This window comes from Rhinolophus ferrumequinum, chromosome 24 (genome assembly GCF_004115265.2).
Source record: "Rhinolophus ferrumequinum isolate MPI-CBG mRhiFer1 chromosome 24, mRhiFer1_v1.p, whole genome shotgun sequence".
Lineage (NCBI taxonomy): Eukaryota > Metazoa > Chordata > Mammalia > Chiroptera > Rhinolophidae > Rhinolophus > Rhinolophus ferrumequinum.
The window spans coordinates 21,588,197-21,602,093 of record NC_046307.1 but is presented as its reverse complement, the minus strand read 5'-3'; the positions used below and the strand labels follow the sequence as shown (position 1 = coordinate 21,602,093).

General features: G+C 42.8%; 1 protein-coding gene across 2 annotated transcripts in view; it reads left to right on the top strand.

Annotated features, from left to right (window-relative positions):
• The first annotated feature begins 2,018 nt into the window (after positions 1-2,018).
• The window catches only part of SH3TC2 (SH3 domain and tetratricopeptide repeats 2), a 55,773-nt gene continuing 43,894 nt past the window's right edge, over positions 2,019-13,897 (top strand). The window contains exons 1-2 of one of the 2 annotated variants that reach the window (XM_033095696.1): positions 2,019-2,167; positions 12,382-12,480. In XM_033095696.1, coding sequence (XP_032951587.1) covers positions 2,116-2,167; positions 12,382-12,480 — 151 coding nt within the window. In that variant the 5' untranslated portion in view covers positions 2,019-2,115. The remainder of the gene's footprint in view (positions 2,168-12,381; positions 12,481-13,897) is intronic. The other variant, XM_033095697.1, reaches the window with a different exon arrangement.

The following is a 13,897-nucleotide window of genomic DNA, read 5'->3' as shown; positions in this document are numbered from 1 at the left end:
TTTTCCTTTAACATGCCATGCATGTTCCAGCCTCAGGGCTTTTGCACCTATTACTTGTCTCTTGTCCAGAAAGCTCTCTGTTCTGGCTAATTCATCTGAGCTACCCGGAAGCAGAACAGCACTGGTTTCTTGCATCTCAGAAGAGATGACTTTATCCAGGATGGACCATTCATTTCAGATTTGCCAAAATGTGTGTCATCAGGGTGTCATCTATGACCAATGACCTTCCATGGATTGGTCTTGATCATTTACAATGTCTGATCTCTGTTGCTGCACCTGTAAAAGAGCGGTGTGCAGGCAAGTTAGGGACGAATGGTAAATCTGAGCATTTGTTGTCTTGTTGTCGCAAGGTACACCATGGTTTCTCTCCACTGTCTGATTCTCACGTACCTCCCAAAGTTTTGAGTGGCTGCGTTCTAAAGATACCCTTCCCCTTTTATCTTGGGCCCAAGAAAACATCTTAATTCATACTTAAAACACTGTGCTTTGGTGAAGGAAAAGGCAGGGGACACGTTATAGGAAGTGCATACTTTAAACATCCTCCTTGGTGGCACTGCGATCAGAGAGAGTCTGTGCCCCTGGCGTCCCCTGCCCCTGCTCCAGCCCGATCCTTTCTCAGTGTGCTCACGGAAAGAGCCCGTAATCAGAAAAGTGAAGCTCCTGGGCGGTGGCATCAAGTAGACCTGGCGCAAGTCCTGAATCTGACATTCGTAGATGGTAGGGCCTTAGACACGTTATACAACCCTCTTCATTAGTTTCCTCACCTACAAAACAGAGATGATAATGCCTACATTGTGGGATTTAAATGAAGTCATGGGTAAAGAGTGCCTGGCCTGTGGTAAACATTCAGTAACTGGGAATCAAGACGACTCAGGTTTGAAACTGAAGACAGACGTCAGCGACATGGTTGAGAGGCTGTCACCTGGGGCTGAGCTGATGAGGTGTGTGGTGGACACTCCTGACCAGTCCAGTGAGACTGACCCCTGAGCCATCCTTCGCACTGTCACCCCAGTGCTCCTCCCAGCATTTAAACTTCACTAGGCCATTTCCCTCCTTAAAATGCTTGTGAGAGTGACCTCAAGTTCAGCCTCCAAGTAGCCGTCAGGACCCTGCCTTCTCTCGGCCCACACCTCCTCACTCTTTGGACCACTCACCATGGACCTTTGCTCTTGGCATTAAAGAAACGTTAAGTAATTCGCCCTTGAGCTTGGTTGTTAGACAACTCGTGCCTCTGTCTAATTTTGTTGGCATTTAGCCATATTTTCTCCATTTCCTTTGCGAGATGTCATGGGAAGTTTTCTGAAATTCAGCCACGCTGTGTCAACTGTATTTCCCTGCTCTGCTGACTATTCAAAATGGAAAAGAGGTTGGCCTGTGCGACGAGTGTTTTGTGCATACTTGTAGCCTTAACATACCTGGTCCTCCCCCTTCTCACCTGTAAGGTGCTGGGCTACATCAGGCGATTTCCCGGAACCCTTCTGACCGACCTTGGGAGCCAGTGCTGGGGCTTTGCACCTTCCCCAGCAAGAAGGCGGCTCATTGACGCTGGTGGGGTTGAGGTCAGATGCGGCGCTCACAGCTCCAGCTCCAGCTTCCCGGCTTCATGAAGATAGCCAGAGGAGGTGTTTGCAGAGAGAGAGGCTGGGTGGGGATCGCTTTCTCTGCTGCTGCACCCGGACTCAGCGGGGCCAAGTCAGTCAGGGAGGGAGCAAGAACAGCAGTCTGATTCCTGGGATGCTCTCTGCCCTCCTCCTCCGCGCTGGCTGCCCCCACAGGAACCAAACTGTGTCTCTCAATCCTAGAATGCCAGGAATGTGCCACAGCCTGATAGGCATGAAGCAATCTGCAGAGAGGCAGGGAGGAGCTCTGCTCCCAGTCGGAGGCCTGGCCGTGCAAAGGCTATGGGGCCTGAGGGCTGGGCAGCCCCTCCCATCCTCCCTGGGCCTCCCGCTGCAGCCGGGATTTCAAAGGCTGCTTTGTGCATTGCAGCGGGGCCTTGGTCTCTGTGTGCCAGGGAGGAGGCGGGAGGAGGTACACCGTGGGGAGGCTGTCCCCTCCCAGGGCTCTTCTGGCTGGTGTTCCCAGGGCTCTCGGCCCGGGGAGGATGGTGCACACATGGGTGGCTGCTTCTGCATCCCCGGGGAGCTGAGACTGTCCTTGGGCCCAGGTGAGTTTCCTGGGGGGCCCTGGCCTATGTCTTGCCCGATTCGGTAGGTCCAGTGAGGGTTCAGTGGTCTGCTGGTTTGGGGAAAGGGCTCTCCCAAAGATGGGGAGATGGCTGTACTTTCTGGCTCCCTCTTTTCCTATGTTAGCGTTTGTCATTCTGGCTTTGCAAAAAGGGAGTAAAGCCTGGGCAGCATCTACTTTCCTGCAGAGAGCAGCTTAGAGCTGGCTTTGCAAGGAGCAGTGCTGCTCTTGGCTGCCACTCCCAGGGTGTAACTAAGCCCTTCCTTCCTTTTTTCCCAGGATTCCCTAGGTCAGGAAGAAAGCTCAGGCTGTGAGTTCCTCTGGGGCCCATACGTGGTCATAAACTTGGCCTCAGTCCCTAAACCCTATTTTTGTCAGGGTTTCTGTTATTGGAGAAAAACAGGCAGTTTCCTGCCTCCTACCTGTTAACAATGTGATGTATTTTTTTGTACGTCAACTTGAGGCCACAGAGGGTTGTTGCTCTAAGAAATTGTCAAGTCATAGAAACTTGACATTGGGTGACCAACCATCTGGGTTTGCCTGGGACCGACGACTTTCCCAGGATGCAGTCAGTGCTAAAATTGGGCCAGTCCCAGGCAAATCAAGATGGTTGGTCACCCTAATGCAAGCTCCTTGCTTCTTTTCAGAGCAAGACCAAGGTGGGGCCCTGTGGTCACGCAAATGGCATTTATCAGAGTGATTGGCAGCTTTGGGGATTTGGGGGAGAGAGTGGACTGGGGGAGGACTAGTGGAGAGATAGAAGAGCATCACACCAAGGAACCACTCCCAGCCTTTGTTAGCATTCCATGTCTTCCTGGAGTACCGCCACAGTGCCTTGGAGGGGAGCCCAGGAGAACCCGTAGACAAGGCTTCGGCTCTCTGACAGATGACCTCCCCCTGGGAGTCTTGTTACCTGGGCTCAGCAATGTGGAAGCACTAGAGGTCTTCAAAGCAAACTGGAAGCACCCATGTTCTGCTTCCTCCCCTTCAAGTCCCAGCCTGGGCACCTTGGAACGTCCAACAGGGAGAGGCTCCCAGACTGAGGCTACCCTGGACCTAAAATTATAAGTAAACAAACCCCCCAAACAATACCGTGCAACAGGCATCTCCAGCTTAATGACCTGGCCTTTGAGGCCAGCGTGTCTGGGTTTGATCTTGGTTCTTTGACTTGCCTTGAACAATTTATTTAGCCTTTCTAAGTTTCAGTTTCCTCCTCTGTGGATTTTGTGATATAATTGTGTCTTCTTCATAGGATTGTGGTGGGGATTACGATGCATGTGAAACACTTGAAACATCCTGGCACACAGTTAATTAAGCACAAGAAATATTAGCCATATTAAGTACATTTCCATGGCTCTAGCACATTACACACACTCTCTCTCTAGGCCTCTGTTTGCTCATCTATAAAATGAGGGGGTTGTTAACTTGGCCTTTGGAGGTGTCTTGGGACCTCTGCTCCTGCTCCCTGACCCCCAGCTACAAATGGAGCAGCTCTGCTTCTGTTTGACATCTGGCCTTCAGCCCAAGATTTCATGTAAAAGAATTCCATAGCTCAAAACAAACAAACAAACAAACACTGAAGAAGGCATTATTGAAGTTCTTCAACCCTATCACTCAATTATTTTATTGTTTCACCTGACTTTGCTATTAATAATTGGTTGGCATCTGAGATTCACTTTTTCACCAAGAGTTAGCTTGCTGTTTATTTCTACTGAGGCTTTTCATGAGATCCTTCCATTTTGTTCTGCGTACTTGTCAGGCCTTTCCCTAGGGCTGTTGATGTAGGCGGAGTAGGTCTGAGGCTAGGTGACATAAACATCCCCTTCTAAGGGCCCCTATTTATCCTAGAGAAATGGAACAAAGTATGAGATACATCACTTACTAGTTGGGGTCACTTACTAGTTGTGTGACTTTGGGCCTGTCTCTGATATTCTTTGAATCTGTCAACTGAGAGTAAATGCAACAGGAGACTTTGGCTAGAAATAAATGATAAAGATTTATTCAAGGGCCTTCGGGTTTGCAAACTGTAAACACAAGTAGGCAATAGACAGAGGGTTCCAAAGAAGGCAGAAAAGCCAAGTGTTCTTGTAGTAAAGAGGACATTCTTGAGAAGAACCAGGCCTGCGTCCTTAGGCTCGGGTGATCCTCTAGTGGTCTAGACAATGGAAGCCAGGTGACTCGGATGCAGGAAGATTCTTTCCTTAGTACTTCAGGGGATAATCAGGGTGTTATCTGGAGGTTCAGTGGATATTCAGGTAATGATACAAGACTGGGAAGTTCAAGGTGTAAGTTCTCAGGTTCATTAGAACAACAGAATTGTTTCCTCATCCCTCCACCAACTTGATTTTATTAGGTTGGTGCAGAAGTCGTTGCGATTTAAAAGGTTAAAAAAATGGCAAAACTACAATTACTTTTGCACCAACCTAATAGTAATTTAGCAGCTTGACTCTAGTGACTTCATTTTATTTCTTTACTCTATTCCTCAAAACTCAGTTTTCCTGTCTGTAAACTGGATCTAATGGTAGTATCTATTACTTGGAGCGTTTGTAAGGATTAATTCAGATAATTCATCTCATGGGTTCAGCACAGGGTCTGGCTTCCGATAACCCCTCCGTAAATGTGGGCTGTTTTATTGTTAGCAAACAGGGACCATTCTCACATTCCTTTTTCCTAATTCCTGACTCCATTGGAATAGGAGTCTGTGCTCATGTTTCTTTGGCTGCTGCTGTCTGTTTAGGTAGGAGTAAACAGCGAGTATCAACAGTCCTCAGGGGTAAGGGAGGCAGGAAAGGAGAAGGTTCTTGATGAAACTGAGCCTTGGACCGCTCGCTGCCCAGCTGGTTTGCTGCTGTGTGACGCAATGAGTAATGTTGGTTCTGACGACCCCAGGCATGCTGCATTCTTACACATGGAGGCGGCCAGCAGCGTTTGCTCCCTTTGCTAGTTCTTATTTGCTCATGTAACTCTCCCAATTGCTGTACTCCCTATCCTCTGACTATATATATATATATATATATATATATATATATGGCATTAATTATTATTCAGCTTCAGCTTCAGCATGAGGAATAGAGTCAATGGAACTGTAACAGCTACATATGATGTCAGAAGGGTAGTAGATTGGGGGTGGGGGGTTATCACTTTGTGAGGGATATAAATGTCTAACTATTACATTGTTTTGTACACCTGAATCTAATAATAAAAAATAAAATAAAATAAAATAAAATAAATAAAAACCTGAAAGGAATTCAGTAAAAAAGAAAGAGCAGATCACAATTGTTCATTTCCCCTTGGTCAGATTTTGGAACCATGCACACAACTCACTGCAAAGGAAGCTTAGAAATAGACTTTAGCTAGCCAGTCATGTGCCTGGTTAAAATTTGTATTTGGGAAAAAAAGGAAAGGAAAAAGGGGAGAATGGATTTTGGGGGACATGTAGCAATCTCTGCCACACAGACTATACACAAGGCTCTGTAATTTGCTTCTTTCATAATATCCCTCCACATCAATAATTATAGAGCCAATGGGGTTTAATAGCTGCCTAATGTCTCCTTGTATAGTTCTAATGTATTCAACTAGTCCTATATTGGTGGACATTCAGGTTAAGTCCATCTTTGTATTCCCATAAAATTTCTTCAATAAACATGCTTGTTCATAGGAAAAAAAAAGAAAATCTCCCAATTGCACGAGGTGAGATGGTGAATTTCTGGTCAGTTGCCATCATCTCTGACTTCCTGGACCTTAAGTGTTCTTGCCATTGTTTAATAAAGTGTAGTTGCTCACTTACGATTATAGAGTAAGTCATGTCAAAGTTTGTCAGCTTAAAAGCTTCTAGCACTTTCCCTTTATCTTCAATACATTCTTGAAGAAATTTGACAGACTTATACCATTAAACAGAGGATGTGGGAGAGATACTTGTCAAATTGCCTACCTACATCAGTTGTTAGTGTTTGTAACTTCCCTTTCAACCTTTTAGGTAAATATGAATCATTAGTATAATAATAGGAGATTGAAGGTAGGTGCTGACAATAGTAAATGATGCTTCACATTTGAGGCATTTTGAACACACTGATAATAGATAATATTAGAACAAGAAACCCACCATCTAGCATTAGTAAATTTCTATTTTATACCATATTAGCTTCAGAAGTTCTTTATTTTTCTCCCACTTTTTGAAAAAATAAAGCATTACAGATACAATTAGGGTCCCCTGGTAGTTCTTCTCAATTTCGTTTCCTTTTTTCCCTTCCCAAAGTTAATCACTTTCATGAATTCAGTGGTTTTGTGCTTTTATTACCTATTCATCGCAAAAAATTTATCTTGAAAATTTTAAAAATTAAACAAAATCATATCATTATGCAACTTGCTTCTCCCCCAACATTGTTATCTAAGCTATATCCGTGTAGATAAGTGTAGCTATAATTTTTATTCGATATGTGTCCCAGTAAGAACAGCGTTTGGGTTTACATCATACAAACTGTTGGTGGTATGCTTGTCAGGTCAAAGAAGGAAAAAATATGTGGATGGAGGAAAAAAGCATGCAGGGAAAAGTTTACTGTTTAGTTTTCTTCGTAAAGTTGGGGTAGGTGGGTGGGTAGGAGCAAAAAGAAACTGAGAGAGGAGAAATGGGAGTGAATTCTCATTTCCACCAAGTTTCTTTGAATTAGGTGTTTCCTGGATTAAGATTCTAGACCTCAGATTTCTGAGGTCAGGTTAATGTAGTGGAAACAGCAAGGTCTGCATCCAGTGATCTGTATGGCCCCTGAGTCTCTTTCTAACTTTCTGTTTGACTTTGGTAAAAATCATTACTCTTCTCTGGGCCTTAGTTTCTCAACAGTAAAATTAGGAGGGAAAAAAAATGATCTCTTAAATTCCTTCTAACATTCATTTTCTTTGACCATTGCCTCTTATTTTTATCTCTCATATTCAATATGTTGAGATGCCTTCTCTTTTCTTACATTAAAATAGATCATTCACTCCATTCCCTCACCTCTCATTTGCCAAGATCACAGTCCACATGGATCGCCACAAGTTTTTCCATTGGTTTTCTTGCCTTTCTCTGTCCTTCTTCTGCCACTCCAGGTAGAATTTCCACTTTTATTACACTACTCCCAAGCTCAAGAATATTTCATGACTCCCTTTTGCTTGCTGTATCCATTCTAATTTCTCTGCCTTCCTTACGATACTCTCCCTGTCCTGGCTTTACCATATTTATCAAGTTTAGCCCCATGGTCACCCACCTCTTTGGAACATAACAGGCTGGCCTTTGCCATCTTAGATGCATGCAAAACTCATTCACTCCTATCCTACTGATCTCCTTACTGGTAATCCTGCTTTCCCCCACCCATATAAATTTACCAAGAAAAGAAAAAGGGAGCCACAGACTGGGGGATAATATTTGTAAACCATATGTCTGATGCTTTTATACAGAACATTAAAAAAACAAACAAACAACACCTCTTGTAACTCAGTAATGAAAATGTAACAATTAAAATGGGGCAAAATGTACAGACACTTTTATTTAGAAAATATATGAATGACAAATAAGCACATGAAAAAAATGCTCAGCATCATCAGTTATTAAGGAAATGCAAATTGAAGCAATGAGATACAACCGAGCACCTACAGAATGATTAAAATGAGAAGACCGATTCTATCAAGTGTTGGTGAGGATGTGGAGCAACTGGAACTCTCACACATTGCTAATAAGAATGAAAAATGGTACAGCCACGTTGAAAAGTAGTTTGGCAGTTTTTAAATAAATTTCAATGTTTTTTGAATTGAGTGTTAGTAACTTTTTCTGACTACTACTACTACTACTACTACTACTACTACTACTACTAATGAAACTAGCTTCCAGAAAGTAATTTATTGACTCATAAAAGGAAAAGTCCAGGGATTGTTTGCTTCAGGTTGACTAGATCAAGATATTCAAATGATGTTATTATGAAGTTATCTTTCCTAAGCTCTGTTTGTACTGCGTTGGCCTCAACCATAGGTAGGCTTTCTCCCTGTGGTGGGCCCCACAGCCCCGGCTGTCCTATTCATAGTTACACGTGCAGTGGAAAGACTTCTTTTCTTCCTGAAAAGTGCTGATGAGGGTCCTAGGACCAATTTTCATTGGCTTAACATCGTTTGCATGGCTATGGCACAGCCTAACTTGATTGGCGTGTGTCTCAGTCACGTGTCCACGCCTGGAGCTAGGGTTGGAGTTAGCCCAGCTGAACCACATAGACTGGGTTCGCATGGGTCACATGCCTGACAAGGGGTTGAGTCCAGGGCCGTCAGATTGCAAAGTCTTTATTCCTAGCCACTTCTCCACTTGCCTCTAGTGTTAGAAAGCAAAGGCATGACCATTACAGAATATTTGGAAAGTAGACAAAAATATAGGAAAGATAATTAAAAATGGCTAAGCAATAGCCACCATGGACCTTTTGGGTTACTTCCAAAACATCATGTATTTTTCCTACAGTACTTCATTCTGTATGATAGTTTTTTTGTTGCCTTGAATCATCTCTGGTTTTTTTTTCAAGGCCCAGCTTAAGTGTTCAAATTCCATGTCGAAATATAATTCCGTGTGTAAAAATGCTTTGTAAAATGTAAATCCCTGTGCAACTATTAACTGCTCTTCCTATTACAGAGCTCATGCTCATGTTCCAGATTCCTTATTGTTTCTCAGGGAGCTGGTTTCTGGCTCATGGGTCCCAGGACATCTGGTGAATTGGCTCTCTCTATGCCTGAGACTCTCACACTGGAGAGGACATCAGAAATCCCCAAGGTGCTGATTAAAAACATACACCTCTAGGCTCTACTTCTAAGTATTCTGAGGTAGAAGAGGTAGAGAAGGGCACATTTTTATCAAAATTTACCATTCACACAGAATTATGCACTAAATCATATGGGCACAGCTTGGTACAGAATTTTTACAAGATGAAAATGCCCATGTATGATGCTTCCTGTGGCAGCAATTCATTTATTCTCATTGCTGTATTATATGTAATTGTACATACTATCATTTACTTACCCATTCTAGTGTGGATGGACATTTGCATTGTTGCCAGGTTGTGGCTGCTATGAATACTGCTGCTCTGAATGTTTTACTGGATGTATTTTGGTGAATATATGTGTGTACTATTTTGGGTACGTACCTAGGAGGGTAATTGCTGAATCTTATGCATATGTATGTATGTATGCATTTGTTCAGCCTGAATTGATGTGGTCAAACAGTTTTATGAAATGAAAAATTTCAAAACTTATTCTCACACTTGCCATATCTATTATAGGAGTTCTAGTTGCTGTGTATCCTTACAAACACTTGGCTTTCTGTGTCTTTTTCATTTTAGCCAGTCTATGTAATGGTGTTCCATTGTGATTTTAATTTTCATTTCTCTGATGAGCGTGAGAAAATTTTCATAAATTTATTGGCCATTTGAATATTATCTTTGATAAAATGCCTATTCAAGCCTTTTACCCACTTTTGTAGAAGGTTGCCTATCAATTTCTTAAAGACTTTTCGTATTTTTTTCATATAGTTTGGATTTTACTCTTTGATAAATATACATCTTTTTTTACATTTTCTTCTATTCTGTCACCTTTCACTCTCTTAATTGCATCTTTTGATTGACAGGAGTTTTTAATTTTAATGTATTCCAATTTATCCATTTTGTCTTTGTGGGTAGTGTTTTTTCCATTCTGTTTTAAGAAATCACTGGCTACTCCAAGTCATGCAGATGTTATTCTATATTTTTCTATAAGTTCTTTTGTATCGGTATCTTTTACAAAACAAGCACCTACAAGTCAGTAATTCTGATGCAGACAGTCCACAAATCATGTTCTGTGAAACTCTGCGATTTTCTGCTGCAAACCTCACCCATCCTTTCAGGGCTGCGCACCCAACCTCTCCCCGCAATCAGGGTCGTCATCTTGGGCTTCCTTCTTCAAGGTGGACTTACTTCATGGGCCCTCATCATCCTCAGGTTGTTGTCTCTTCTTATGCAGTCCTGCTTCAGAGACACACTCTCAAAACTTGCCAAGGCTGAGTGTAAATGGGTGACCTGTCAGTGTGGGGATCGTGATGGCCAGAGAACATGTGCCCTGTAGAGGGGCAGCAACCATTCAGCCTCCACTGACTGTTGTTGCCACGTGAGAATGAAGGCCCCAGATCTTCTAGTTCTCAAAGTACAGCCAAGCATCCAGGTTATGCAAAATATCCTGATTTCTAAATAATGTCAAGCAATTCAAACTTTAAAACTTCACTGTGTGGGCAAAAAAAAAGAAAAAAAATGTTTGTGAGTTTTTTATGGCCTGTGGCTTCTGGTCTACCAGTTTCCAAATTCTGTGTTGGAGTAGAGGAGCAGGCTGCCACTCCAGGTGTGATCCTGGGACCAGCAGGGATATCGCCTATCCCTTAGAAACGTAGGACGTCAGGCTCAGCTACTGAGGCAGAATCTGCATGTTAATAAATATTTCCAGGTACTGTCCCTGCACATTAAAGTTTGAGAACCACCAATGTAGACATGTGGTTCTTAACGCTGACTAAAATTAGAAGCATTTGGGGAACTTAAAAAAAATCCCTGTGGCTGGGCTGTATTACAAACCTCATAAATCAGCGTTTCTGGAGATGAGCCCTCGGCACTGGTATTTTCAAAAAGCAACCTGGATGATTCAAATAGGCTAGGATTAAGAAGCACTCATTTAGAGCAATCCCTCCTTTATGGGTGGGAAAAGTGAAATCTGAGAAAATGGACACATGAAATGTCTTGCCCAAGGTCGCTTAACTAATGATGTATGGGAGAATCTGATTGTTCTCAAACTCGTATCTCATGATTCCCAAGCCAGTGTCTTTTTGCTACAGTTACTTTTAGTTCCTGGGGGCAGAACTACGAAAAGATCCTGTTCAACTAGAGTTCATTACTGCCAGCTTTCCAGCTAAGCTGCTTAGTTTTCAGCACTGAACCCTAACGAGATTTACTGGATGAAGAGCTGTGAGCTGATGGGCCCCTCCTTCTGCCTATTCAAGCCAAAACCACTTTATTCTCCCTGTTCATCACCAAAAAGTACTGTTTTTGTAATGACGAAATGGGAGGGCTTCCGCTTGGATCTCAAAATCGAGCTGCATAGGCGCAGAGGAGGCGTAGCCACCATGCAACAAGATGAGGATTTGGGTTCAGCATTAACCGGCAGTGACTGCATGGAACATGATTGCTCTGTCACTTAGCACATGCAGCGTGGGCTGCATCAACAGAAGCTCAGGTCCAGAATGCAAACCTGGTGGGCCTACTTGACTTTGACCCACCACCATTGTACAAGCGAAGAAAATGGGAGGATTAAATGAGTGGTTGAGCCAAGATTGCTAACCCCTCTTTTCGGGACCAGGCAATATAATATTCTCACCCCATAGTATAGTCCTTGAGCAGTTTCATAGTCAAAAGAACAGAGTAAGCAAATGTAATGTATTAAGGACTTGCATTCTCTTGTTGTATTTTGAGGATACGATGAAAGAGGCCTACAATCCATAGTAATACTTGTGAAATTCCCTTCTTCTATATCTATTGTCTCATGTTTTATAGTAACCCTCTCCTCTTTTCAACTCTTTGCCATCAAAATCACCTCCTCCCTAATCTTTTTTCTCCTTTTCATTCCAGTTCTACAGGTGCAAAGACAGGAATATTTTGGAAAGCCAGGGATGAGAGAAGTCCCATACAGGACTCTATTTAGTGAGCAGACAGAAGGATAGTCTGGGGACAATCATACAGTTCAGGGTCACTACAACTATGCCCCAGCCATCTCTCTAATGATGCCACTCTCCTTTGCTCTGGTGCAGCACTTCCGATACCCACCCGTTGACCTTAAACCTTGCTGTAGTCAGATCTATAATGACCTTGTAGGCTCAACATGTATTGAGCACCTTCAGTGTACTAAGCCGTGGGACTCCGTCTGATCTCTGGGTAGGAATCTGCTTTTATTTTAATCAAATGGAGACACGTCGACTGCTGCAGGATTGAGATAACATGTATGACAGTTTTTTTTTGATAACAGTTGAGTACTAAATACTTATAAGGCAATGGTGATAACAATTAGAATTCGTCCATGCCACCAGCCGTGGAGAAAAATGATCACTTGACCAAAACTCGCAGTTCTTACTTATAACTTGTTTACACTTTCACCAATGAGTTTTCATTTGATCTCCTCCAGGTAAAGAAACTCCTTCCAAGCATCCAGCCATATCGAGTGAGTTTACATCCTCACCTGAAGAGAAGGAAAAATGTTTCCTGCCACAGAACATGATTCCAGGTATCTAAACCCCAAAGACAAGCTCTATTAAATAATGTTTTCCCGTGTAGGATATTGCAGTAACCCCTTTATCTTTCCCATCTGCAGCCTCCCTCCCCCTGTATCTTTTCTAGGACCATCACCAAATGCATCTTCGGAGGCATGACCTTGACTACGATATTCTCTTGCTCACAAATCTTCCAATGCTCTCCATGGCCTGCGAGATTCATTTAAACCTTCTTAGGCTGACACTCAAAACTCTTCACCATTTGGCACATAGTAGGAGCACCATACATATTTCCTGTATTAGGGAAAGTATATCATAGATTAGATTTTAAGGTACCAGAGGGCAGGGATAAATTTTTTTTGAATGATTGTGTGTTCTATGTAGCACCTAAAAGAATTATTTGTACATAGCTTGTGTTCAGAAAATGTTTGGTAAATAAATACTTACATACATAGTTGAATAAATACACGTATGGAGTATTCACATTTGTATTCTGTATAATACCTAACAGTACCTTGTACATAGTAGGTCTCAACAAATATTTGTTGAATAAGTGAATAAAAGCTTGAATATGTGAGGTGACATTGGCTGAGTAAAAGGGCATCTGTATGAATCTTTCAGAAGCAGAAAAAGATTTTGAAATTAATGTGAAAAAAAATTGTATTCTCAATACACGCCTCTCACAAGGTTTCCCCTTAAGAGACCTCAGTGAAGCTGGCACAGGGAGAGTTGTCATCAGAGAGAGCTACACCTGGGCTGAACCTGGTAACGGAAACTCTGAGAAGACTCAATTTCTGTTGTATAGTAACAGGCACCATTTTCAAGGGCAAACTATGTGCCAAACATATGCTAAGAGGTTCTCATCCTCACGTGCTCACCTCTAGGACGTGGCACTACGCTCCCCATTTCGAAAGTGGCAAACAGAGTCTCAGAGAGGGAGGCGACTTCCCCACTGCCCCACAGGTAATACGTGAGGAGGAAGGGACTCAAACCTCAGTTCTCATTCAGACCACGATGCTCCGTCCAGACTTGGACTTCTCCCCAGCAGATGAAATATAGACGTGTGAAAGAAATGTACATTATGAATGTTTTCAAAGACATACATCATTTAAATAGATATCACATAAATGTCATACGGGGTTCTTTCTTTTCCCAACTTCAAATTCTATCCAACTGCTTGGCTGACAATGAGAAAAACGTTGCCCTTCATTTCTTTCTATTGTGTCAATCTACTTATCTGTCTGTCAGCTTGGGCCAGCCCCGCAAAAAGCTGAATCACCATCTGTTGTTTCGTGAACACAGTGGAGTCAGCATTTTGCTTTATCAGTGCGTGAAGGCCAATGAGCAAGGGGCACGTGGAGGTGAAACTTAATCGACCGAGGCCGAACTTGTTCCTCTTTCAGCGTTTTCCTCCGTGGTGCTGTTTGTTTC